The 27,400-nt window shown below is 48.4% G+C and overlaps 1 protein-coding gene across 1 annotated transcript; it reads right to left on the reverse strand.

Moving 5' to 3' along the window:
- Window positions 1–22,413: 22,413 nt before the first annotated feature.
- Window positions 22,414–27,321, reverse strand: Zglp1 (zinc finger, GATA-like protein 1). The gene is made up of 5 exons (XM_006242677.5): window positions 26,881–27,321; window positions 25,959–26,312; window positions 23,331–23,413; window positions 22,934–23,027; window positions 22,414–22,754 (listed from the first exon to the last, which is right to left on the reverse strand). Exons 1-5 carry the CDS (start codon window positions 27,198–27,200, stop codon window positions 22,625–22,627), a joined length of 981 nt encoding a protein of 326 aa, XP_006242739.1. The 5' UTR covers window positions 27,201–27,321; the 3' UTR covers window positions 22,414–22,624.
- Window positions 27,322–27,400: the final 79 nt, after the last annotated feature.

The following is a 27,400-nucleotide window of genomic DNA, read 5'->3' on the forward strand; positions in this document are numbered from 1 at the left end:
TGGATGAAGATGTAGAACTCTCCTGAACTAGGGTTGGGGATTTAGCTCAGTGGTAGAGCGCTTGCCTAGCAAGCGCAAGGCCCTGGGTTCGGTCCCCAGCTCCGAAAAAAAGAAAAAGAAAAAAACAAAACAAAACAAAAAAAAAAAAACAAAAAAACTCTCCTGAACTATGTCTGCCTGAACACTGCCATGCTCCCGCCTTGATGATGAACTGAACCTCTGAAGCCAGCCTCGATTAAATGTTGTAACTGCACGGACACCTTCAAAGCAATTTAATTAACTAAAAAAAAAAAAAAGCTTCGATTTGGATGACACCTGAGAAAGCCAAGGACGTACACCTGAGGTTAGGTTCTGGCTTTCGAGTGCATGCACACACACACACACACACACGAACACACACACACACACACACACACACACACACACAGACAATGGGTTCTAGCTTTTGGGGCATTGGCGTTCCTCCACTTGAAGAGTGAACCACTGCACCAGTGTAAACACCTTCTCCTTCCTGTGTCCATCCGTGGTGTCTCACTCCCCCCACACTTGCCTTTCCGCACTGCCTCTCACAGTTCACTGTAGATAAACAAGGGGATCGGCTGCAACCCCCACAGTGCAGCACCACCCCCTCACCCTCTGAGAGCAGAGGCAGCAGGAGAGAACAGCTGGGCCTCCTCCTCATTTTCTGCTCCCTGAAAAGCAGGAACACACAGCTCTGGCGAGGGAACTGGGTCTAGGCAGCTCCTACCTTCATTGGTTGCTCAGATGCAAACATTCAATGAGCAAAGATGAGAACAGGAAGTTATGCCAGGGACAGAAGCAAGACGGCACAGGCGGAGTGTGAGCCTCTGCTGGGCCCTCCCCCACCTCAGAATCAGCTCTTCACCCCTATCTGCCACTTCACACTTCCTCACAAAGTCCTGCTGTCCAGGGCAGTGTCTGTTGGCTTGTTCTGTCGCTTGGTTGGTTTGGCTTGGTGTTTTTGAGAGAGGGCTTCTCTGTGTAGCCCTGGCTGTCCTGGAACTTGCTCTGTAGACTGGCCTTGAACTCACAGAGATCCAATTGCCTCTGCTTTCCCAGTGCTGGGATTAAAGGCCTGTGCCACCATGCCCATAGAACTGGAGCTCCTAGGGGAAAAAAAAATACATGGAAGCCAAACTGTGTACTGAGGAGTTTCCGGAAGGCTGTAAGCCTAGTGAACCTTTCCTAGAAGACACCTGTACTAGGCGCGATACAAGTGAGGATGATCAAGCCTGTCCCAGGGCAGGGAACTATCCCCCAGACTGAGGAGGGCACATTTCCTTCCAGCAAGGGTTATGTTTAGAGGCGGAAGTGGTTTGCCCAGCCACAAACTCCCAGAACAGCTAGGTGTGGAGAGTGCAGAGGCTACAGTCATGGTGTTAGCCCAGGGCCTGTCTGATGCAAGGAGGCACACAGGGGTGAAAGGAGGGCCACATTCACTTTTGTCCCTAAGTAGGTCTGAGCAGGTCAGGCTCATTGAGTTTGTGTGAGTGCATGCGTGTGTGCAGAAATGTAGGGAGGCTCCAGGGAAGAGCTCTAGGATATGGAAACTTAATGTCTCAGAGAGAATGACTAAGTTACAGGCACTAAGTTAGCGCCTCCTGTCTGTGTTTTGTAGCCAACCTTGATCTATGGAGCAAGCACTGATACAACTGGACGGAGGGTCCATGCTGGACTAGAGCTTGCTTATGTCTGACTTTAGTGTCTTCTCGGTTGGGAACCTCTGATCACCTGACCCTTGCTGAGGACAGGGAACAACAGACTTTCGGAGAGCTTCCCTGAGGTCATCTTTGTAACCCACCATTTGTTATGGGACGGTAGCACTGGACGTCGCCTTGTCCTGTCCTCTAGAAGAACTAACTTATATGTGCATATATATGCATGTATGTATGCATGTATGTATACTTACACATAATATATTGTCTATATAGAGTATATGTACCTAAATATAACATATAATCACACACACACACACACATAAAGGAGATTATTAGAATGGTTCACAGGCTATGGTCTAGATGGTCCAACAATGCCTGTCTAACACCAGAAGATCCAAGAATCTACTAGTTATTCAGTCTACAAGGCTGATGTCTCCTGCAATCGTCAGTATATGTCAGAATCCTGAAGAAGTAGGCTCTAATGCCGGAGAAGAAATGGACTTGCTAATAAGAAGGACAAGCAAGCAAAAAGAGAGCTCCCATGTCCTCAGAGAGCCTGTCAGCAGAAGCTATGGCCCAGGCTAAAGGTGGGTCTTCCGCCTGTCATAGAGGGGGCTTAGAGGAGCCAGACCCACTCAGCAGCCGTCTGGGCCCACATCCAGCCCTTTAAGTCAGCTAACCCCAACGCCTACTCCATCTACAGGCTGCTGGACCTTGATGAGGAGCTGGCATTGCAGAACCAGATCTGAGAGCATGTCGTTACCACCAAACCTGAAGCATGGCTGTGATTGAAGAAGTTGTGGCAATGGTCCGGTATGGCGCTTCAGAGACCAGAGGCCTTGAGGCAGACCAGCGACTTGTGGCAATGAGTATTTGCATGTGGAGCAGTGTGGATATATATATTCAAGTGACACTGCAGTTTCCAATGCCACTTTGCTACGGAGGGACAGAGCAAGCAGTGCACACAAGGTGAAAAGAAGTTGAGCCATGTGGATGTGTGAGGCCTGAGGTCTGATCTGCTGCCAAGAGGTTATGTTGATGTGCATGGCCTGTACTGCCCTCTGAGGCCATGTTGATGTTTGTGGTCCACGCTGCTGCGGGCCATGTCTTGGTTCCCGGTGCAGTTGTTGCTGGGGGTCATGTTGCTGTCTGGGACAGGTGTCACCACTGAAGGTCATGCAGATGTCTGTAGTCTGTGCTGCTGCCTGAAGCTATGCTGATGTCCACGGGCTGGGCTGCTGCCAGAAACCATGCTGGAGTCTGTGGCCACCTCAGAGCATGCTGAGGCTTGTGGCACGTGCTGACACCAGAGGCCGTGTGGATGTCCGTGGTCTGTACTGTTGACAGATCCCGTGCTCCCGCTGACCTTAAAGGACAAGGACGCTTATTCTGCAGTGGTATCGATGGCTGCGGACTCAGTTGAGAAAGAGGAACATAGAAGGCTTCTGTGACAGCCTCCCCCAACCCCGAAAAAGTCAGAAGCTAGATGGGAAGCAATCAAGAAAGCTCTGTACAATTGTGATAAGGGTGGTGAAGCACAGCTCTCCACAGAAGAAGGCTACGGGCTGGGTGATCATGGTTCCCCACTTTTCCTTACGGGCTAGCTACTGGGAGTCTGACCACGCCCAGTGACAATACCAACAACACAAATTGAACTGTTTTTTTTGTTTGTTTGTTGTTTTTTAAAATCTTTTGGATAGGTATAAGAGTAGGGGTGGGGAGTAGACCTGAGAGGACTGGGAAGTAAAGGTGATTGGGGTGCATTATGTGAAATTCCCAAATAATCTATAAAAATTTAGGGGGCTGGAGAGATGCCTCAGTGGTTAAGAGCCCCGAATGCTCTTCCAGAGGTCCTGAGTTCGATTCCCAGCAACCACATGGTGGCTCACAACCATCTGTAAAGAGATCAGATGCCCTCTTCTGGTGTATCTGAAGACAGCAACAGTGTACTTATATATAATAAATGAATAAATCTTTAAAAAAAAATTACGTTTTAAAAAAGTGAGTCTTCCGGGCTGGAGAGATGGCTCAGTGGTTAAGAGCACTGACCGCTCTTCCAAAGGTCCTGAGTTCAATTCCCAGCAACCACATGGTGGCTCACAACCATCTGTAATGGGATCAGATGCCCTCTTCTGGTGTGTCTGAAGACAGCTTCTGTGTACTCACATACATAAAATAAATAAATAGTTCTTAAGTTCTCTCCTCCAGCTGAGCAGGATGCCCAAAGAAAAGAAGGCCAAGGGGAAGAAGGTAGCCCAGGCCCTGCCGTCATCAGGAAACAGGAGGCCACAAAGGTGGCCAATCCTTTGAGAAAAGGCCCACCGAGCAGGGGTTAATAGAATCACCACCTTGGTGGAGAACAAGAAGGCTCAGCTGGTGGAGATTGCCCATGATGTAGACCCCATTCAGCTGGTGGTTTCCCTGCCTGCCCTTTGTCGAAAGATGGGGGTGCCCTGCTGCATCATCAAGGGAAAGGCCCGGCTGGGGTGCCTGGTCCACAGGAAGACGTGCACCACTGTTGCCTTCACACAGTTAACTCAGAAGACAAGGGTGCTCTGGCTAAGCTGGTGGGAGCTATCAGGACCAATTACAACGACAGATATGACAAGATCCGCCGCTGCTGGGGAGGCAACATCCTGGGTCCTAAGTCTGTGGCTCGCATTGCCAAGCTGGAAAAGGCAAAGGCTAAAGAACTCGCCACTAAACTGGGTTAATGTACACTAAGTTTTCTGCACATAAATATAATTACAAAATAACTTCCAAAAATAGTAGTTCTTTAAAAAAAAAGTGGGTCTTCCTACTTCAAAAGATTTAACTAGAAAAAGAAATTCCTCACTGGTGTGCCCAGTCATTTAGATTTTAGCTAATTCCAGACATAGTCAAGTTGACAACCAAGAGTTGCCATTGTCGATTTGACAAAGAATCCTATTTCCTTGTCTTGCTTAACTTCCAAAGCAATAGCCAGGTCATAATTACATCTAACAGGAGACAGCTGTCCCTTGTACAACTGCAAAACCATTACACATTTAGAATATGTGGCGATATCCTTTGGAGAACAGTTTTAAAATTAATTTTTTATTTCATGTGCATGAGTGTTTTACTTGCATGCATGTCTATGTGAGGCTGTCAGATCCCCCGGAACTGGAGTTACAGACAGCTGTGAGCTACCATGTGGTTGCTGGGAATCGAACCCGGGGCCCCTAAAGCCGGGGCTCCAGAAGATCAGCCAGTGCTCTTAATCGCTGAGCCATCTCTCTCCAGCCCTGACTTTTTTTTTCAGTATCTCATACTTAAATATGATAGCCATTTGCATTCTCTTAATTGATGCTACATTACAAAATAAATCTTGGAAAGAAAACAAAAAAATCTGTACAAATGCATTCTTTTTTTTTTTTCCGGAGCTGAGGACTGAACCCAGGGCCTTGTGCTTGCTAGGCAAGCACTCTACCACTGAGCTAAATCCCCAACCCTACAAATGCATTCTTAACAAAATACAACAAACAGAAACCCTCAGGTCAATTACACTCTTCGTTTCCTCAATTGGTCAAGTGGTCTTAGCTATAACTTCCTGCCTCTCTACCCATTCTGCATTTCCTCCACCCTTGGCAAGCACCTCAGCAGGTCTTGGCTCTTTTCCTGGAAGAGTGACCCAAACCTTCATCCCTGAAGTCTGTGCCCTTTGTCATCCTGCCCGGATTAGGCTGTTGTAGTTCCTGTTGACTTAAATCACAGGACATGGCAGTACTAAGAGACGCCCTAGGGGATCTCCTGCTGCACATATACCCTCTCTTCCCTCCACTGTGGAGAGGTGATCCAATTTCCCCATGGTAGTCTGGATCAACCACCCCTCCTAACCCTGTTATCCCTTTCCTAGCCTGTTGGCTTCAGGGCATCAGAAGACAGAAGGACCAGGGGGAAAGTCTGAGCTTCCAGTTCAGTGGAATGTTTGTGGCTCCCGATTCCCCGTTATGGAAGCAAAGCTTGTAGGTCAGCAGAAGTTAAAGTTGTGGGAGGCAAAGCATTTTCTACTGAGTCACTAGGAGTGACGCTCAATGGAATGATTCTCCTTTTACCTCCTGAATCCTGGGCCTGTAGGTCCTGGCTGTGGGAGAAACCTTCTGGAGAACCCTGCCCCAGCTCTCCAGGCTGCTGTAACTGTGGGGTTTTAATTCATTTTATCTTTAGTTTGCTTGTTTGGATTGTCTGCTTGGTTGTTTGTTTCAAGACAGGTTTTCACTGTCTCCGAACTTTCTGGCCATCTTGGAACTTTCTCCGTAGAGCAGGCTGGCCTTGAATTCTCAGATCTGCCTGCTTCTGCTCCTCCCACCCCCCTCGAGGGGTTGGAAATAAAGCATGGGCCACCATGCGTATAACTGTGTTTTCTGAAGGCCATTCTAAGTTTGTTTGTTTTTGGTTTTTTTTTTTTTTTTTGGTTCTTTTTTTCGGAGCTGGGGACCGAACCCAGGGCCTTGCGCTTCTTAGGCAAGCGCTCTACCACTGAGCTAAATCCCCAACCCCTCATTCTAAGTTTCTATCAAGCCACCTGCTTCAAAAGGTGGGGAACATGGAAAGACCAGTGGCTTCCATGATCGTGGGCCCACTGCTGCACTTCTCTGGCTATGAAGTGAGTTCCTTGATCAGAAGCAATCCTATAAGGATTCCATGACAGTGGACACACTGTCAGTCCAGGCACAGTAGTTTTGTCAGAAGCAGGAAAGGCAAGTCTATAGCCAGAACAAATATCTACTCCAGTAGGGACAAAGCACCGTCTTTTCCACAGAGGAAGTGGTCCAACATAGTCAACCTGCCAGCAGGTCACTGCTTGGTCACCTTGGGAAATGGGACCATATCTTCGGCTAGGCATTGGTCTCTGCTGTTGGCAGATCTGGCACTCAGCAACAGCCCGGGCCAGGTCAGCTATGGTGGAGGGAAGTCCATGTTGTGGAAGCCATGCTTAACCATCTCTGCCACCATGACCACTTTGTTCATGGGCCCAGTGGGCAATGACAGGAATGGCTGGGAGAGAGGTTGATTGCCCATGGAATGGGCAGAATAATCCAACCTAGGTCACTGAATGCCTCCTCAGATGAAGTCACCTTTTGATGAGTGTTTACATGGACACAAATGCTCCCCTGTAATAATTTTATATCCTCTGCCCATTTGGAGAGATCTCTCCACATACTCCTTCCCCAGATGTCTTCCTCACCAATTTTCTAGTCCTGCTCTTTCCAAGTCCCTAAGCTTCCAGATACTCCAGTCTCTGCAGCTCATGAATCAGTGAAAGATTGCATATATGGCCTCTTATCCTTCCAGACAATGTATGACCATGAGTGCTGGCTGAAGTGAAGATTTCCTTTTGCTGGTGTCTTGAAGGGGTTCTAATGCTGAAGCCATCCACTTCTAGGTGTTGCTTGTAGAACACGTAGAGCCATTAGTAAGGCCCTAGTCTTCTCTTAGTCAGAGGGTCAGAGGGCACACATACCTCATGAAGCTGTACGTGCTTACTTGGCAGCAGACGCTGTGATGAGAGTAAAAACCACAGGCGTTTGCACAACATCATGTAACTTGCCTGTGCCTCCAGGACCTGCTTGGCCCAATCACATAAGTACCACTTCCACTTCACAATTGAATACATGTGGACGAGACCCATGGATCATATCTTATCGGATCTGAGGCAGTACCTGACCAAGTTCCCCGGAGGAATTATAATTCCACAGGTGGTATTTTAGCCAGAGAGAGATTCATAACCAGCCTCCTGGCCAGTCTTCGCAGGGCAGCCTTAAAACCAGAGAATTTTGAAAAACGCCAAGAGGTCATCCAGGAAAACCCATCTTGATTTTTAGAACGTCTCACAAAGGCTTTATTAAAGTACACTAATCTGGACCCTGAAAACCCAGAAGGTAAACAACTTCTGAGACCTACTTCTTTTCCCAGAGCTACCCCACATAAAAGACAAACTTAAAGAGCACAGGGTACATTTACTCTGAACAGTGTGGGGGAGGGGGTTTTCAAGTTCTCTGAAGTTTGGGCTATTGAGTGATGACTCTCCATGTAGTAGTAGGGGGTGGGGGATGCGATCCTACGGAGTTTCTAAATCTGAGCCGTGGAACCAAATGTGTTTATATAAAGATAAAGAGAGAGGGAATGTGTTTCGGTGGATGTGTGGTGAGGTGTGAGGAAGAGGGTGCCTCGGCGGGCCCATGCTGAGGCATCCCCTCGCCCTGAGGAACCAACCGCATGATGGTATAGTATAGAATAGAGTTCATTCAGGGGATGGGGAGGGGAGTTGAGAGGGTAGTAGAGGCAGAGAAAGGAAGAGAGAGAGATTGCAGAGGAATAGAGGAGTAGAGGCCAGCCATGAGAGGTGGGGGAGGGGAGTGGGAAGAGAGGGGGAGGAGGCTAGGGGATAGAGCGGGAACAAGAAGAGAAGAGCAATGTATATAAGAAATACTCAAGTTAATAAAAAAAAAATCAAAAAAAAAATCAAAAAAAAAAAAAAAAGAAGAAGAGAAGAGCAAGAGCAAGAGAGCGAGGAAGGGGCAAGCAGCCCCTTCTAGAATGAGTCAGGTACACCTGGCTTTTGCCAGGTAACTGTGGGGTGGGCGGAGCTTAGGCGGAATGTTAACAGCAGTAACTTATCCTTCAGCTTAGATAATGGTGATTCTAGGCTTGAACTGGATAGCAGCTACCACAGTGTTCACTCTGTGTGTGACATCCATTCCAGGCAAGGTTATCACTGACACTGCTTTGTTTATGCTGCCCAGTATGATAACTACCGTCACCTTGCCTTGGGTGACTTAGCACTGTCACCCGGCCCCTGCTACCTCGGGACCAAATGAGCCCAATGCATTTAATTCATTCAGCTGAGCAGCAGCAACTCCAACCCTGCGGCCTGGCACAAGGGAAAGAGCAACAGTAAAGCTCTTCTCAGAGGCAAGCGCCCCTCTCACCATTTTGTATTTTACAGGGTTAGTGAAGCCCATGTATTCTGAGCCTTTCCTCTGTAGAGGATTAGGTTTTACACAGTGTACGCACACTAGCATTACAAATCCTTGAGCCTTAAAAATCCCTTCATCAACCGCAAACTTGGGATAAGAGGCACCTCCAGCTCCTTTTCAGTAGGCCTTTTTTTGTCAAATGCTTCATTTAAACAGAGTTAGACACATTAAAAAAACCAACCAACCAACCAAACAAACAAACAAAAACAAAAAAACCAAACAAACCGTGGGCTTCCATATTTCTTTTCTAAAGATTTATTCATTTATTATATATAAGTACACTGTAGCTGTCTTCAGACACACCAGAAGAGGGCATCAGATCCCATTACTGATGGTTGTAAGCCACCATGTGGTTGCTGGGAATTGAACTCAGGACCTCTGGAAGAGCAGTCAGTGCCCTTAACCGCTGAGCCATCTCCCCAGCCCCATGTAGGCTTCCATATTAAACCTAGAACCTGCACTCAGAAGGTCCACAACAATAAATGCAGCCTAATCCAATTTCGAGTTCATTCTCTGGAAAATGCCGATTCTCCAGAAAAGGTTTGTTTTACAAATAACAAAAAGCTAATTAACCTCTGAGTGTTTTGCAGATTTGGAAAGTCATGAGAGACAACTAGTTACAGCGGTACTAACTGCCTTGCAACCCTACTGGGGTTGGGTTAATTAAAATAAAGAAATCCCAAAGTTACCTGACTTGGGTGGAAAAGGACACTCCCATAGACCATAAAGCTACTGAATGGAAACCCCAGTGCTGGGGGAGGGGCTTCCTGTCACTGTTACAGCTCTGAGGGAAAAGGTGTCCTTTCTTATTATTTTTTTTTTTCTCTTTTTTTCGGAGCTGGGGACTGAACCCAGGGCCTTGCGTTTGCTAGGCAAGCGCTCTACCACTGAGCTAAATCCCCAACCCCAAAAGGTATCCTTCCACTCCCACCTCAGCCAGGAGCCAAGAAAGACCACAAAGTCACACCACACAACAAACCTCACACACAAGGTTTATTGGGAAAGGGAAAGAGCGGGACTGCCTCTGCTGGAATGAGAAGCAGTGGAGAGCTGAGCAGGAGACAGGCTTGGACAGGGTTTCTTGTGGACTGGGCTGAGTTTTCCAGGGTGGAGATTTCCAGGGTGGGATTGGTGGGATTTCAAGTCCTGAGCTTGGAACAAGCCCAGGGATTGGTGGGACTTGGACAGTGCGTTTTCGAACTCAAGGATTGATGGCTTTGGTGTGTTTTCAAACCCAGAAGCAAGCTTGGACCTTTTACCCTGTGAGGTGTTTTAAATAGGTATGAGCCATTTTTGAAGCTTGGCCCATAGGGAGAGGCACTATTAGAAGGTGTGGCTTTGTTGGAGTGGGTGTGTCCTGGTTAGAGGAAGTGTGTCACTATGGGATGTGGCTTTAGGTCTCCTATGCTACCCACAGCAAGGAACACAGTCTCCTTTTGCTGCTGGCCTATCAAGGTGTAGAGCTCTTGGCTCCTCCAACACCACGTCTGCCTGCTCCCTGCCATGTTTCCCTGCATGAAGAAAATGGACAGAACCACTGAAACTGTAAGCCAGCCCCAATTAAATGTTTTTCTTTATAAGAGTTGCTTTGGCCCCAGCTCCGAAAAAAAGAACCCCCCCCCAAAAAAAAAAAAGAGTTGCTTTGGTCATGGTGTCTCTTCACAGCAATAAAACCCTAACTAAGACATCATATACTCCTAATTTGTAGTTTGTTACTAAAAAGCAGTAGGGGGTGGGAAGCTGGGACATTATCACTCAACTAATTTCTGTGGATTGGAGGTTCTTGGGATAAACTTGATCTTCACCATCCGGGCATAGTTGGGAGTTGCAGGCCTCTGGCTCTCTAGTTGGGGCCAGTAATCCTGCAATAGCAACTGATTAAAAGTCTGATTAGGGGCTGGAGAGATGGTTCAGCGGTTAAGAGCACTGACTGTTCTTTGAGAGGTCCTGAGTTCAAATCCCAGTAACCACATGGTGGCTCACAACCATCTGTAATGGGGATTTGATGCCCTCTCCTGGTGTGTCTGAAGACAGCTACAGTGTACATAATAAATAATAATAATAAAGTCTGGTGAGAATTTTTTCGGATCTATTGTTGAAAAAACTGTTGAAAGACAAGAAATTTATTTGTTTTTAATTTGATTTTTCAAGAAAGGGTTTCTTCTGTGTAGTCCTGAAACTCTGTAGACCAGGTTGGCCTCAAACTCAGCTATCCATCTTCCTCTGCCTCCTGCATGCTGGGATCAAAGGCACCCCCCCCCCCCCGACTACATTAGTGGTGGCACCTGGCTGCTGGCTAGCAGCAAGGGAAAAACAAACCCAACAGAGAACCTAGAAAGCTCACACACTCAAAGGAGATCCGTCAGAAACAAAACATGTTGTAGCCACCATAATTTATGCATTCAACTGAGCCTGGTCTTCCCTGTTTGCCATAAGACTTATTGGATACACCAGAAACACAGACTCATCTACACACACACACACACACACACACACACACACACACACACACACACACACACACACATACACCTTCCAAAACCACCAGGACTAGGTGCGCAGGTATCTTAGGAGTTTACTACTGTGAACAGACACCATGACCAAGACAACTCTTTTAAGGACAGCATTTAATTGGGGCTGGCTTACAGGTTCAGAGGTTCAGTCCATTGTCATCATGGAGGGGAAGCATGACAGCAAGGCATGGTGCAGGAGGAGCTGAGAGTTCTGCATCTTCATCTGGAGGCTGCTGGCAGAATACTGGCTTCTAGGTAGCTAGGACAAGAGTATTAAAGCCCACGCCCACAGTGACACCCCTACTCCAACAAGGCCACACCTTCTAATAGAGCCACACCCTGGGCCAAGCCAATACAAGCCATCATAGCAGGTAACTTCTTGCTTTTGCCCCAGATGAATGGAAGGATTGTGTAGTTGGATAAATAGGAGGAGTGTGGTAGGCTATAGAGGGTGCCCCATAGCAAAGATGCACCTGGGAGGTTGCTAAAGAAAAGTATATAAGTTTGGTTAATTTGAGAAGGAGGAGAACAGGTCCTCAAGCCCGGGGTCAATCAGATTGGAGAAATCAAAGAAAATAGAGGCCCCCACTTTGATTAAGAGAGGTCCCTTCTAAGCTAGGGACAGGACAGGGTGGTACCACTAGGAAGGCATGGGTAAGGTGAATACTGCTAAAGTTATAGCTAAGTGGTAGAGTTTGGTGAGTTAGGTAAGGCTGTTCTCCTACCCAACAATAGGGGAACAAGGAGAGCGAATCCTCAAAACCCTGTCAAGACTGTGTAGGCAGCCTCAGTGTCCACAAGGAAGGACACGGATTTCTCTGATATCGTGATTACCTAAGGGTGTCTCTTGGCAATGGAGGTAGATGGGCAGAGGCCCCCCGACCCAGGTTATCCATAGCCAAGGCAAGGACACTGGCTGGAAGGCAATCTGGGTTTGATGTCCCTATGCTTGAGGGCTGCGGTGGCAGTCAGCAGCACAGTGTCCCTCTTGATGGCACCTTGGACATGGTCAGTGGAGTTGGTAAGGGTTTGGGCAGACCCAGACCCAGTGACCTTCCTGACCACAGTTGAAGCAGGAACTGGGAAGGTCTCAGGCTCTGGGAGCCTGTGAAGTTGCTTTGGCCTGCTGAAAGGCCTTAAGGCAAGTTATAGATGAGTCTTTAGCTAAAATGTTCCCCAGGTACTGTTGTTCATTCAGGATCATCAGGATCACAGCTGTGGAGCACCTCAGCTCCAACAGGGCAGGCAACATTAGTTTGGTGTATTTAGTCTGTGTGCACCCTGGGCTGTTCTCAGACTCACCCATGCTCCTTGGGGAGAAGGTTGCTGGTGAGTGTCGTGTAAATATCATGGACGGTGGGACTGTAAGGTTGGGTGATGTATTGAAACGTTTTTGTTTTTTTTTTTTTTTTTCGGAGCTGGGGACCGAACCCAGGGCCTTGCGCTTGCTAGGCAAGTGCTCTACCACTGAGCTAAATCCCCAACCCCTGAGCTAAATCCCCAACCCCGTATTGAAACATTTTAACAAAAGTGGACGGATTGGTTGTGTATGATGCCAATCTCTTTTCTATCTGGGAGAGATCACGGAAGAGGAAGGACACACGCACCCTGGCAACCTCTTGTGGTGCACTTGGTTTATGGATTGTATTTTTATTGGGTTCCCAAAATTACCCGGGAATTAGCGCACGCCTGCGTGTAAGATACTGAGGGTCCCTGCCCCCCCCCCCCACCGTTGGCTTTGATTGGTAAATAAAGTTGTGAGCAGCCAATGGTCGGGCAGAGAGACAGAAGCAGAACCTGTAGGTTTCCCAGGCAAGACAGGCAGAAGGGAGAGAAAGGAGGTTCACCATGCCAGGAAAGGGAGAAGATGGAGGCTTGAAAGTGGCAGAAGAGAAAGTCACAGCGACAGGGGCTGGGGATTTAGCTCAGTGGTAGAGCGCTTACCTAGGAAGCGCAAGGCCCTGGGTTCGGTCCCCAGCTCCGAAAAAAAGAACCAAAAAAAAAAAAAAAAAGAAAGTCACAGCAACAGTGTTAATAGTTCTGAAGAGAAAGGCTTCCTCAAAGGATTAGCAGATTTAGAACTCAGGGATTGATAGGGTTTTGAGCACAGGGATTGGTGGGGTTTGGCGGGTTTTGAAACTCAGACGTGAGTTCACATCTTTACCCTACACTTTGTACCTGTGTATTGTTGGCCAGGGAAGTCCCTAAGGCCTCATGAACTTCTGCTGTTGGTTGTATGGTAGAACTAGACAGTAGAGCCTATGGTGCAGACACCGCATATACATGCCTCGTAGAGAAATTAAGCTGGGATTGAACTGGAAACTGCCTCGCCGATGCCTGGCTTTTGTACTGTCAGAGGGGCCCACATAGGCTGCTAGCGGAGAATTGTCTGTACCATTCATGCTTGTCTATGGATCCTGTGTGCTAAAACACCAACATGCCAGGCAGGATGTGCCTGCCTGTTCATTAGTGGCTCAGCTGTCCTGGGTGAGACCAACAGCTTTCCAATTGGACTTAAAACCCACTCCACAAGAGGGAGTTTGAATTTAGTACTCTAAGCCAGGATAAAACCTTGTGACTTGGGAGGTCATAGGTCCCCATGGAAGAGCAGGTTGTATGGTTCTACTGGATGGGTGTGATGTGCCCGACAAACTGCCTTCTAAGCGTGTGTCTTTACACCCACTGGTCACCAGCCTCAAGTCACAACACCTGGTGGGCTCCTGTGACCAAGGGGCTGCTGCTTTGGCAAGGTGGCCTATTTCTTAGCCAAACGTGGGCATCTATAGTCACCCCCAGGAAGGCTCTGTGATCATTGCCGAAGGAGGGGCAGAAAGAATGTAAGAGAAAGGGGTAGAGAACTGCCCAACAGTTTCCTCCAAGGTGGAAACATTCCATCCTGTGCTTCTTTAAAAGGAAAGTAAACAAAGTAAAACTAGCTTCATGGAGTTCCTAAAACTGACCAGGTTTGCAAGCTCCTCAACGCAGAGCCACAGGCAAAGAAGGATCTGAGACCCAGAGCAGCTGCCTGGAAGAGGTTTAGACCAGCCGAGGCTCCTGGAAAGGACACTCTCCAGCCTGTTGGGCTAGGCAATGCGCCTCTCAAAGGAAGAATGGAAGGAAGGATCTACTAACAACACAGAAAAGCCAGGTATGGATGTATCTGCCTGTAACCTCAGCGCTGGGGAGGCAGAGACAGAAGGATTCTGAAGGTCATTGGCCAGGCAGCCTCCCCAGACATTGAGTTCCAAGTTCAATGAGAAATTTTGTCTCAAAAAATAAAGGCAGGGTTGGGGATTTAGGTCAGTGGTAGAGTGCTTGCCTAGCAAGCACAAGGCCCTGGGTTCGGCCCCCAGCTCCGAAAAAAAAGAAAAGAAAAGAAAAAGAGGAGGAGGAGGGGGGAAGGAGGAGGGGGAAGGAGGAAGGGGAGGGTGGAGAAGAAGAAGGGAGAGGAAGAGGAGGGGAGGAGGGGAAGGAGGAGGGGGAGAAGGATATGAGTAAGTTGGTGCATACCTCAAACCCCAGCATTTGGGAGGCAGAGTCAGGGAATCTTACAGTTCACGGCCGTCGTGATCTGCACTGGTGCCTGCAGCTCTTCTTGGCAGACATGCACTCCATGCTCTTGGCATTGACCATCATCCTGAGGGGCTGGACTGCAGCCTTCCCTTCCCTGCCCAGCTTCCCACAGGGCCCCTTCAGAGACTCCTCACATGGAGTCTGTCTTTGCCTCACACTGCCCTGGTTCACACTGCACTTCCCTTTGACTCTGGGAAAAGCTCTGTGATGCTGTGGTCCTTGTGTGTGCATGCTGTCTAACCAGCATCCACTGGACCACACCAAACTCTGACACTGGTGTGAGCAGCACTCTCATCCCTTGGACCAGAGCTATAGCGGCTTCTAAGTATTTGTGTGGCTGAACCTAGAGCCATACTCGCCCGAGGCACCCTTGAGTGCAGGCTACCCAGAACTCTGGTCTTAAAGCGAAGCATTTCAACTGAATTAGAATATTTTTTTTTGTTTCAAGATTTTATTTTTGTTTATATGTATATGTCTACGAACATATATGGCACAAACATGTGGGTATGTCTTAGTCATGGTTACTGTTGCTATGATGAAAAAGGTTGGAGAGGAAAGGGTTTATTTAGCTTACACTTCCAATCGTAGTCCATCACCGAAGGAAGTCAGGAGAGGAACTCAGACAGGCTTAGAACCTGGAGGCAGGAGCTGAGGCAGAGGCCATGGAGGGGTGCTGCTTATTGGCTTACTCAGCATTTCTTCTTATAGAACAAAGAACCACCAGCCCAGGAATGGCCCGGTCCACAATGGGCCTGGCCCTCCCCCATCAATCACTAATTAAGAAAATGCTTTACAGCTGGATGTTAAAGAGGCGTTTCTCAGTAGAGCTTCTCCTTTTCAGATAACTGTAGCTTGTGTCAAGTTGACATAATACCAGCCAGAGAACATGGGTTTCTGTGGAGGCCAGAGAGGGCCTGGAGCTGGAGTTACAAGCAGTTGTGAGCCACTGGACGTGGTATTGGAACTGAACACCACAGTAAGTGTTCTTTAACTGCTGAGCCATCTCTCCAACCCCAAAGTTTAAATGCAATTTTTCTTTTTTTTTATTGGCTATTTTTTATTTACATTTCAAATGTTATTCCTTTTCCTGGTTTCCTGTCCATAAACCTCCTGTCCCATTCCCCTCCTCTTCTTCTGTGAGGGTCTTCAGCCACCCCCTTCCCCACCTCCCCACCCTGACATTCCCCTACACTGGGAGGTCCAGCCTTGGCAGGACCAAGGGCTTCTCCTCCCATCAACAAGGCCATCCTCTGCTACCTATGCAGCTGGAACCATGGATCTGTCCATGTATAGTCCTTGGGTGGTGGTTTAGTCCCTGGAAGCTCTGGTTGTTGTTCTTACGGGGTTGCAAGCTCCTTCAGCTCTTTCAATCCTTTAAATGCAATTTTTATCACTTCTCTCTCTCTCTCTCTCTCTCTCTCTCTCTCTCTCTCTCTCTCTGTGTGTGTGTGTGTGTGTGTGTTTGTGCACACATGAACATGTGTGGAAGGCAAAGGGTTTGTTTGTTTTGTTTATTTAGTTTTTGTTTTTTCAAGACAGAGTTTCTCTGTGTAGTCCTGGCTGTCCTGGAACTCACTTTGTAGACCAGGCTGACCTTAGATGCATAGAAATCCACCTGCCTCTGCCTCCTCGGAATGCTGGGACTAAAGGCACAAGTCAAGTCACCACACCCAGCTTGAAGAGGCTTTTGAATGGCATGCCTCTAGCTTAACCTTGATCTCCCTTGTGGTGGTTTGAATAGGAATAACCCTGTAGACTCACGTGTTTGAATGCTGGGTCACCAACGAGTAGGACTATTAGGAGGTGTGGCTTTGCTGGAGTAAGTGTGTCACTGGAGGGAGGCTTTGAGGTTTCCAATGCTCAAGTCTGGCCCAGTGTGATGGCTACTCCTGGTTGTCGATTTGACTGTGTCTGGAATGAACCCCAATGCAGAAATGGAGGGCATAGTTGTGAGAGATTTTCTGCTTGGTTTGAAGTGAGTTCACTTGTAGTCCTGACCTTTGAGGTGGGAAGACAGACTTTAATATGGGTCACTTTTGCTGGAAGGACATGGGAGAAGGAAGCGTTTGCTCCTTGCTGGCTTCCCTGGCCTTGCTAGCACATCCATTCCCTCACTGGCATCAGAGCCTACTTCCAGCATCTACAGAGGACGAGCTGAGACAGCCTCGTGGGGCTGAGCAGGACTGGAGTTTTGGGATTTCAGTTCTCAGTTAACTATTGTTGAAGTAGCTGAATTGCAGCCTGTAAGTAATTCCAACAGATTTCCTTTACACACAGGCACACACACGCATTCTATAACTTCTATGATCCTAGTGAACCCTGACTAGTACAGCCAGTGTTTCCCTTTTCTTGCTGCCCGTCAATCTGGATGCAGAACTCTTGGCTCCTTCTCTGGTATCATTTCTGCCTGTGCACTACCATGCTTCATGACATAATGGACTAAACCTCTGAACCTCTAAGCCATCCCCAATTATTTTGCTTTAAGCATTGCTGTGGTCATGGTGTCTCATCACAGAAATAAAACCCTCATGAAGGCAAACGCTGGTATCAGGAGTGGAGCGTTGCTGTGATAGGCTGGGGCTTGTTTTTGTTTGGAGGAATATGGAAGACTTTGGGTCTTTGGACCAGAAAAGCAGGGTTTAATGAACCATCCCAATGGGATCATTGAAGACAGTGGTGGTGAGGGGGATTTGAACTGTGGGAGGTTTTGCTCAAGAAGTTTCAGAGGAGAATAGTGGCTTAGAGACCATTCTTGTGATACTTTGTTGAAGAATGTGGCCGCTTTTTGCCCTTGCCCAAAGAGTCTGCCTGAGGCTAATTTGAAGAAATATGGGGTGAGTAGGTAGAGGCTGTCTCAAAACAGCCTGGTGTTGAGTGTGCGGTGTGGGTGTTCACGGTCAGTTTTGTGCAGATCCAGTAATGGAGTAATCTAAGCAAAGAAAAATACAAAATGTACAGTTTGAGGAGAAAAGGAGAGCTAGGGGAGCAGAACCAGCCCTAGAGAGAGCAGCGTGCTCTCAACAGAGCTGACTGCAGTCAGGGTGATCTGAAGAACCCTTTGAGGTCAGACATGGAGACGCAGAATTAGGAGTTTGCCCAGCTGGTGTTTGGTCTTGCTTCGGTCCTGTGTTTCCTCACTGCAGTCCCTTTCTACCCTTTGGAGTGGTAATGGATGTCTGGTTGGAAGTGTGGGAACTACCTTTTTGGTTTTATAGATTACTGTTGAGATGGTCAGGAATCTCAGATAAGACTTTGGACTTTTATTTTTTTAAGAATTTGTATTTCTGGGCTGGAGAGATGGCTCAGCGGTTAAGAGCACTGATTGCTCTTCCAGAGGTCCTGAGTTCAAATCCCAGCAACCACATGGTGGCTCACAACCATCTGTAATGGGATCCGATGCCCTCTTCTGGTGTGTCTGAAGACAGTGACACTGTGCTTATATATAATGAATAAATAAATCTTAAAAAGAATTTGTATTTCTTTTATATATATGAGTTGTCTTCAGACACTCCAGAAGAGGACATCGGATCCTATTATAGATGGCTATGAGCCATGTGGTTGCTGGGATTTGAACTCAGGACCTCTGGAAGAGAAGTCAGAGCTCCTAACCACTGAGCCATCTTCTCCAGCCTGAGACTTTGGGTTGAAACTGGTAAAAGGATGGCAACCTTTGAAGTTGGACTGAATACATTTCTGCATTATGATATGGTTACTGACCTGTGGGAGCCAGGGAGTTCAATGTGGCAGTTTGAAGAGGAGTTGTCTCTTCAGAGCAATAAACCCTCACTAAGACATCCCTGAGGACCAAGGGCTTCTAAGTTTCCTTTCAAGCCAGTAAGTTTCAATTTTGCCCTCAGCTCTCTCTGCACTGACAACATTGTCTGGACCTCTTTCTGCCTGGGGAAATCCCTTTAATCCCCTGCAGGATCCTTCCCCTGCTGGCCTAGGCTTAAGACCTACCCCTCCAGAGATAGCAGCTTGGCACTAGGACTGAAGGTCAACTTCTGAAATTTCTGAAGGTCCTCTGCTGAGACTCTTGCTCGAGTTGGCTGAGATTTCAGGGGCATTGTCTACATAGGACATCTGAAAAGTCCTGGAGTCAGATTCCATTACAGACGGTTGTGAGCCACCATGTGGTTGCTAGGATTTGAACTCAGGACCTCTGGAAGAGTAGCCAGTGCTCTTAACCGCTGAGCCATCTCTCCAGCTCCCCTCCATTTTCTAACTCTTCCTTCTTCTGTTTCTTGCTTTCCACTCTTAACATAATCTTGCTGTGTTGACCAAGTTTGTCTCAAACCAACTCCTGAACTTAAACCTGCCTCAGCCTCCCCAGTGCTGGGATTGCATGTGTGCACCACCAGACACCAGTGGCCTGTGCACCCCAGGGCCATCTTCTTCTCTGCAGGCTTGTGTTCACTTTAGTTTTGACACAGCACTGCTTGGTCTGGATCTTACTGTGTAGACCAGGCTAGCCTAGAATTCACAGAGATCCACCTGCCTCTGCCTCCTGAGCACTAGGACTAACGGTGTGTCACCTGCCCTGTCTTCATATTGCATACCTGTATGGGAGCTGGATGCCAGTGTTGGGGGATCTTCTTCAATGACTTCTTCTCCTGAGTGTGAGAGTGTGTGTGTGTGTGTGTGTGGTGTGGTGTGTGTGTGTGTGTGTGTGTGTTTGTGTGTGTGTGTGTGTGTGTGTGTAGGGGGAACTGTGACATGTGGAGGTCAGCGCACAATGTGGGAGTCTGTTCTTTCTGCTGGGGGACTTGAGTCCATGCCAACATCCCTAGTTTAAGAATCTGACTTGAGAGGGGGAGAGATGACTCAGTGGTTAGGTCCTGAGTTCAATTCCCAGCAACACATGGTGACTCACAATCATCTGTAATGGGGATCTGATGCCCTCTTCTTTGTGTCTCAAGACAGCTACAGTGTACTCACATACATTAAATAAATAAGTGAATAAATAAATAAATAAATCTTTTAAAAAATGGGGTGGGGTGGGAGATTTAGTTCAGTGGTAGAGCACTTGCCTAGCAAACACAAGTTCCTGGGTTCAGTTCTCAGCTCGGAGGGGGCGAAAAAGAATCTCACTTGAAAACTAAAAAGATGGGGGCTGGAGAGATGGCTCAGCGGTTAAGAACACTGACTGCTCTTCCAGAGGTCCTGAGTTCAAATCCCAACAACCACATGGTGGCTCACAACCATCTGTAATGGGATCTGGTGCCCTCTTCTGGTGTGCATGAAGACAGCTACGGTGTACTCACATAAAAATTAATAAAAAAACATTTAAATAAACAAAAAATAAATCTAAAAAGATGGGCATGGGAGGCTACTTGTCTGTAACCTCGGCCCAGGGAAGGCCAGACAGGCAGATCCTTTTGCTTCCTGAATGGTCAAGGTTAAAGTGGAAAGCTCTGTGTTCAGGGAGAAGATCTGTCTCAAAAAATAAGGTGGAGGGCGAGCAAGATGATTCAGGGCATAAAGGCCCTACCTAATGGCCTAACCTAGGAGCACACGGTGGAGGGCGACAGCTGATTCATCCCACTGTGTCCTCCTTCTGACCTACACAGGCATGCTGTGGTCTGCACTTACACACACACACACACACACACACACACACACACACACACACACACACACACACACACACACAATTAAAATATCAAAGTAGCTAGGAGTGGGGGTGCATAGCTACAATTTTAGCACTGGGGAGGTTGAGGCAGGAGGATCAGGACTTAAGGTCAACCTGACTTATATAGTAAATTCAAAGCCAGTCTGGGCCACACAAAGCCCTGTCTTAGAAAAGCAAAGCAAAGCAAAGTATTGAGGCCAATCTCTGGTTTGCAGTCCTTTGACCTTCACTTTCCCAGCTCTGTGGCTGCGGGTGGCTTGGATGTCAGTGCCTCATGCAAATACAATGTATATGTGGGTTCCATGACTACTCACCTGGCGGCAAGATTTTTTTTTTTTTTTTTTTTTTGGTTCTTTTTTTTCGGAGCTGGGGACTGAACCCAGGGCCTTGCGCTTCCTAGGCAAGCGCTCTACCACTGAGCTAAATCCCCAACCCCCTGGTGGCGAGATTTGTCTGGCTTGTATGATAAATGCCTTTACAAGCTGAGTCATTTTTTTTTAATTTAATTTATGTATATGAGCACACTTTATCTGTTAGACACACCAGAAGAGGACATTGGATCCCAGATGGTTGTGAGCCACCATGTGGTTGCTGGGAATTGAACTCAGGACCTCTGGAAGAACAATCAGTGCTCTGAACCGCTGAGCATCTCTCCAGCCCTACTTGAGTCATCTTGCTGGCTCATTTTTTTTTTTGGGGGTTCCTTTTTTCGGAGCTGGGGACCAAACCCAGGGCCTTGCGCTTCCTAGGTAAGCGCTCTACCACTGAGCTAAATCCCCAGCCCCTTGCTGGCTCATTTTTAAAAAAGGTTTTTTAAACTTAAGCCTTTTTGTATGTGTATGTATCTGGGTACTCTGCATGTATGAATATGTGTGCACTGCGTGTGTGCTGATGTCCTGAGAACCCAGAGGACGGCCCCTGACCTCTAGAACTGGGGTGAGAGTTGTGAGCTGTCATGGAAATGAGAGCTACCAATCGCAGAGCTGCTGGAAGAGCAGCCAGTGCTCCCTAGAGAGCCATCTCTCCCCAGCCACCCTGTGCCCCTTTAAAATGTCACTCATTCTAACCCAGACTCTATTGCTGATGACAAGAAGTGCTTGCTGACAGGAGCCTGATATAGCTGTCTCCTGAGAGGCTCTGCCAGAACAGGACCAGACCAATACACATGCAGAGGCTCACAGGCAACCATTGGACTGATCACAGGGACCCCAATGGAGGAGTTAGGGAAAGGACTGAAGGAGCTGGAGGGGCCTTATCGGGCATCAATGGGAGGGGAGGCTCTTGGTCCTGTGAAGGCTTAATGTCCCAGTGTAGAGGAATGCCAGGGCAGTGAGGTGGGAGAGGGTGGGTGGGAGCGCCCTCATAGAAGCAGGGGGAGAGGGGATGGGATGGGGGTTTGCAGAGGGGAAACTGGGAAAGGGGATAACATTTGAAAGGTAAATAAATAAAATATCCAATTAAAAAATGGTTAAGAGGGTTGGGGATTTAGCTCAGTGGTAGAGCGCTTGCGTAGCAAATGCAAGGCCCTGGGTTCGGTCCCCAGCTCCGGAAAAAAGAAAAAGAAAAAGAAAAAAAATGGTTAAGAGAAAATTTTTTTTAAAAAAAATTTAAAAAGTCACTTATTCTGTGCTACAGTATATACCGACTGTATATAGTTCGTGTTTTTACCACCCAAAAGTGGAAACACCCATTATGCTCCCAAGCTGGGGGAAGTATGCAGAGATACACAGGGTGGGATCCAGAGCTGAGTAGCCCGGCCTCTAGCACAGTGTTACTGCCATAATGAACACTGCCTAGGTGGGTTGTAAAGCTCTGCCAGTGGCCAAATCTGATCACCCCAATTCCTGGAACCCACATGGCTCTGGACAGTAAGAACCAACCTGAAAGCTGTCCTCTGTCTTCTGAAACTACACTAGGACACACGCATGCATAAAGCACGCGCGCGCGCACACACACACACACACACACACACACAAATACACGTGAAAGAAGCTCTATAGTAAAACAGTTAAAAGTAATCATTTCTGAAACGATTTCCTTTTATTTGGGGTTCATCCAGGACTAAGTGGAGAAGGGGGAGCCAGCAGGTGGGTGACCCCACAGGTGGGACTCTGGGCCTGAGGCCTGACTCTCCCACTGGGATCCCTGCCAACTTCCAAAGTGCTCTCTCTACCCGTTGTTCCCCCTAGAGAAACTGAGACAAACTGACTTGGCCAGATAAAGAAGGGCTTACAGTTCCTGAGTTGGGCCTAGGTGGGGGTCCTGGGACACCCCACACCTGCCACACAGCCTTCTGGGCTGGATGCTTTTCCTTGGGACCAGCCAGCAACTGGAACAACGGGTGCCATATTTCTTGTACCTGGAGGTGGGAGTGAGGGAGTAGGGCATGAGAAACCACCATTTAGGATGCAGAGGGGAACTAGAAACCACCAGGAGGAAACTATTTTCCTTAAAAGGTGGCTGTTTTTCTTTCCCTAGTTCTCCCACCAGCTGAGCCCAGATTGACTGCCCCACCCCCAACACCTCCAGATTGAGGACCTGATGCCACAGGCATTGCAGAGGGGGGTCCCATCTTCAGCATCTCTCCAGAGTGGAGTCCTCTGGGTCCTACAAGAAGCACACCGTCTGGGCCCTGGAGGGTCAGAAGTCAAAAGGCACAGGGTCAAAGGCCAGAAGTCAATTCCAGAGGCCCACGGAGGGCTGAGAATTTGGTAGCGGTAGAGGTTCTGTTAAGGCTTTAGTAGTCTGGGTGTTGTCAGATAGAAGGCAGGGGGAGAGCTAGGAACTGAGACAGATGGTGAGTCAGGTGGCACCAGTGAGGAGGAAGCTGGGGGTGGGCTGACTCAGTCCTGGAGGGGGGCTCCTTTGAGCCGGTCTAAATGAGGAACTGGGCTGAAGGAGAGACATGGAGAGGATGTGAAAGTGGGAGCCTCACCAAGGGCCTCGGTGCTCCCTGGGCTGGCAAGGGCCTTGGAAGGGCTTGTGGGGAGCTTCTGTGAACAACTTCTGCCAGGCAAGCTGCAAAAAGGACAAGACGTAGTGTTGGGGATCTGTAAGGTAGGCCTTAAAACAATACTTCCCAGGTCCTCATGTGCCCCAGCAAATGTCACCACTGAGCTGGTTCCAGCCCTCTCTCTACATTTTTTAAATAAAAAAAAATTCTATACACTTATTTATAGATACATTAAATCACGAGAATAAATTTAAAAGTAAAGCAACACTGTCACAGGAAAAATAAAAATCATTAAATTCTTTTTTTACTTTTTATTTTGAGACGAGGTTTTCCTTAGCCTCTAGTGTGGTTGAGACCACAGGCCTGCACTGTTTCTTGTTTTCCTTGCTATTGAGACAGGGTCTCTATAGCCCAGGCTGGCCTGGAATGCTATGCTGGGATTGCAGGTGTGTGGCATCATTCCTGGCTGGAAACAGCAGGACCTCATGGAGCCCAGCCTGGCTTGCACTCCCTACTGGCCCAGAGTCTCTGTCCCGTCTGGTCCCACCTGGAAAACGCTGACTACAGCCATGCTCCTTGTGCCACTGCAGGTTGACTTATGCAGAGCTGGGACTAGAACCCAGGAGCTTCGGGAATGAATGCTATGCAAGAGTTCTCCCCACAGGGGCACAGCCCAAATTCATCATCAAGGCTGACAGGCACCCCTCACGAGGTATCTGATACCTTAAAGTCCTGACTTCATACCCTACGAATAGCCACGGAATAATTAACATCGTATTTAGTCTGGTATATTACACTCCTGCAATTCCAGTCTCAAGAGGCGGAGGATACAGTACGGAGAAATTCTAGCCTAGTCTACATGAGACCTTGTCTCAAAGAGTTAAAGAACAAAAAGGATGTGGTGGCACACACAGGTACCACAGCACGAGGGAGGTAGGGAGGTGGCAGCAGCACCATTAGAAGTTCAAGGCCAACCCGGGCTACATGAACTCCTGTTTGAAAAAAAACAGTAACATTACAGGAATCGCAACCAGGGCCTTTGTGGTGGCTCAGTGGGTGAGGTATTTACTGCCTAGCCTCCTGTGTCTGATCACGTCAGTTTGACCTTTGGAACCCACGTGACTGAAGGAGAGAACGCTAAGTTGTTGTCCACACACCTATATGTGCGCACATATATGCTCCCTAAATAAATAAATATAATAAATAAATAAATAAAATATTTGGCTGGGTGATGATGGTGCATGCCTCTCATCCCAGCACTTGGGAGGCAGAAGCAGGTGAATCTCTGAGTTCAAGGCCAGGCTGGTCTACGGAGTGAGTTCCAGGACAGCCAGGGCCACACAGAGAAAAACCTTTCTCCAAAAAGTTTAAATAAATAAAAAAATAAAATATAAAATGTTTTCATGAGGATGTGCTCTGAGCAAACACAAACAAAAGCACTTTCAAAGTCCTCATAACATCTATGTGAATATCTGTGCACCACAGTGTGTGTCAATGTATATGTGAGTGGAGGGCAGAAGACAAATTTTGGGAGTCACTTCTCTCCTTCCCCCACCTTGGTCCAACGGATGGAACTCAGGACATCGGGCTTAGCCGCAAGCACCTTTACCCACTGAGCCACCTCACTTGCCTATAGATATGTATTTCTGAGACAGATCTTCAGCCCAGGGTAGCCAGCTTCAAACTCAGGTTCCTCCAACTTTATTGTCCTGGGTGTTGGGATTACAAGCTTTTGGACTTGGGGGTAGGCTTTTGTTTGTAAAGATTATCATCACCACCATCACCATCACCACCACCACCATCACCATCATCATCATCATCATCATCATCATCATCTTGGTTTTGATGGCCTCAGATTTAGAGATCTGCCTGTGCCTGCCTCCCGAGTGCTGGGACTAAAGGTTATTTTAGAAATTATTTGTATTTATTTGTGTTATGTTTGCCTGCTTGCATGAGTTTATGTGGACTGAATGTGTGCCGGAACGCGGGGAGGCAGGGCCCAGTAGGACAGGAGCTGCAGGGGGGTACTAGGAACAGAACCAAGCTCCCCTAACTGTGAGAGAAGTGGTTTTTTTTTTTTTTTTTTTTTTTTTTTATGATTTGTCTTTATTTTTCATGTCCATTGGGTTGTGCCTGCATGTGTGTGTGTGTGTGTGTGTGTGTGTGTGTGTGTGGAGGGTGTCAGAAGACACGGAACTGGAGTAACAGTCGTGAGCTGCCATGTGGATGCTGGGAATTAAACCTTGGTCATCTGGAAGAGCGGCCAGTGCTCTTATCCACTCAGTCATCTCTCCAGCCCAAGAAGTAAGCACTCTTTGTTACTGAGCCATCTCTCCAGGCCTGAGGTGGATTTTTGTTTAACAGGGAATACCTATTTAGCCAGGCTAGCTTTGACTATGCTTTTCCCCATCATGCCCCTTTACACCAGTCTCCCAGCTATTTTACTCTGTTAATTGCACAAGTTGGCCTTGAGTTTAGGTTGGCTTTGAACTTTCCATCTCCTTCCTCAGTCTCCCAAGTAGCTTGGATGACAGGGGTCTACGACCAGCCCTGGTCTGAGTGTACTGTTGTTACACATCGACATACATTATCATGGCTGAGAGTCCCTACCTGTAGGTGGGTACAATCTGGAGGCTAGAATCCGGCTGGATCTGGAACTCCAGAGTTACCCCCTTGAACCTGGGGTCCACCTTCTCAATGCCCATTCGAGGGTTCAGCTGCTTCCGTGGTCTTCTCTGGAGTGAGGCAGGAGAAGTAGCACTGGAAGTTTCCAGGTTAGGGCACTGCGTGCTCTTGGGATTCCTGGCCATACTTAGGTGGTCTGACATCCCTATGACCATCAGCTCCCAGCACGACCCCAAGACCTGGGTGGCTGGCGAAGGGGAACCCGGCAGCCCCTTTTCTTTCTCTTGGAGGAAAGGCAGTGCCGTGCTGACCGAGTCCTGGCATGCAGGCCACAGAGACCTGGGGATAAGAAGCGGTAAGGCGTGGCCACCCCTTTCCTGGGGGCTTGGATTTGATAGGCAAGGAGGGGTGTGGAGCGCCACTCCGTTGGTGCCTCTTCTTTGGTAACCCTACGCTCCACCTGGGGCCACATTCTTGGGTTATTAGGTTTAAAAGTTGCAAAATAATTGTTAGCGGACACCGATTCCCCTGTGGCTGGCTATCGGCTCTCCAGCAGCCAAACCCCACCACGAACAAAGCAGGGTCCCACCCTACACAATCTGCCTAAGTTAGGCTGCTGTCTGTAGCAACCATTAGCCAATCACCCCATGAACTGTTGTTTTTTCAGTAGGTTACCCTCATCACCCCACGAATGATCCCTCAGTGGCACTTCCTTGGGCCATACAGCCACAGCAGGGTGGGTGGGATGGAAATCACCTGTCCCCTTCAGTGTTTCGGGGCTGAGACTTGTTCCGTCCCCGTAACTAACTATCGGGTAGGCTCAGAAGCCGGGATCGTGACCCCTCCACCTCCAAGCCTGGTGAGGCATTAGCTGGGATGGGCGGTGGAAGAGTCTCGCACCACGCACCTGCCATTGGGAGTGAGGCATCTCAGGGCTCCAGGCTCCAGCGCGGGGGGTCGACTCTTCCGGAGTGACTCGGTGTCCAGACAAGGTGGCGCCAGAAGTTCCTGCGGGCGCGTCAGGTCTCGAGCTTGTGCCGCCTCCATGCCCACTGTGGGCCCAGCTGTGGAATCTCTCTGCCCCGCCCCTCTCAGCCCCCCTCCCCCAGGGATAAACCCGAGGATGAGAGAGAGGCGAGGGTGATGACGATGGGCGCCACCTGGGCGGAGCCGGGCGGCGCAGGTCACGTGGGGGCGCTGTTTGCATCTGGGAGCACTTTTTGCCATGGCTGCCAGGAACCTCAGCTGTGTGGCTCATGATCAGGAAGCCCTCTCTGGATATCCCTCTTTGCTAGCTATCTTCTATCACACAGCATAGCCTTGAAGGTCAAAGGGCGCTGTGGATCCCTTCTCTGCAGCCGGGGCGGGGCCTGGCCATGCGTGGGCATCCCCAGCAATAAGGGTGTCCCGGACACTGTCACAGGGGT

The sequence above is a fragment of the Rattus norvegicus genome, chromosome 8 (assembly GCF_036323735.1).
Source record: "Rattus norvegicus strain BN/NHsdMcwi chromosome 8, GRCr8, whole genome shotgun sequence".
Lineage (NCBI taxonomy): Eukaryota > Metazoa > Chordata > Mammalia > Rodentia > Muridae > Rattus > Rattus norvegicus.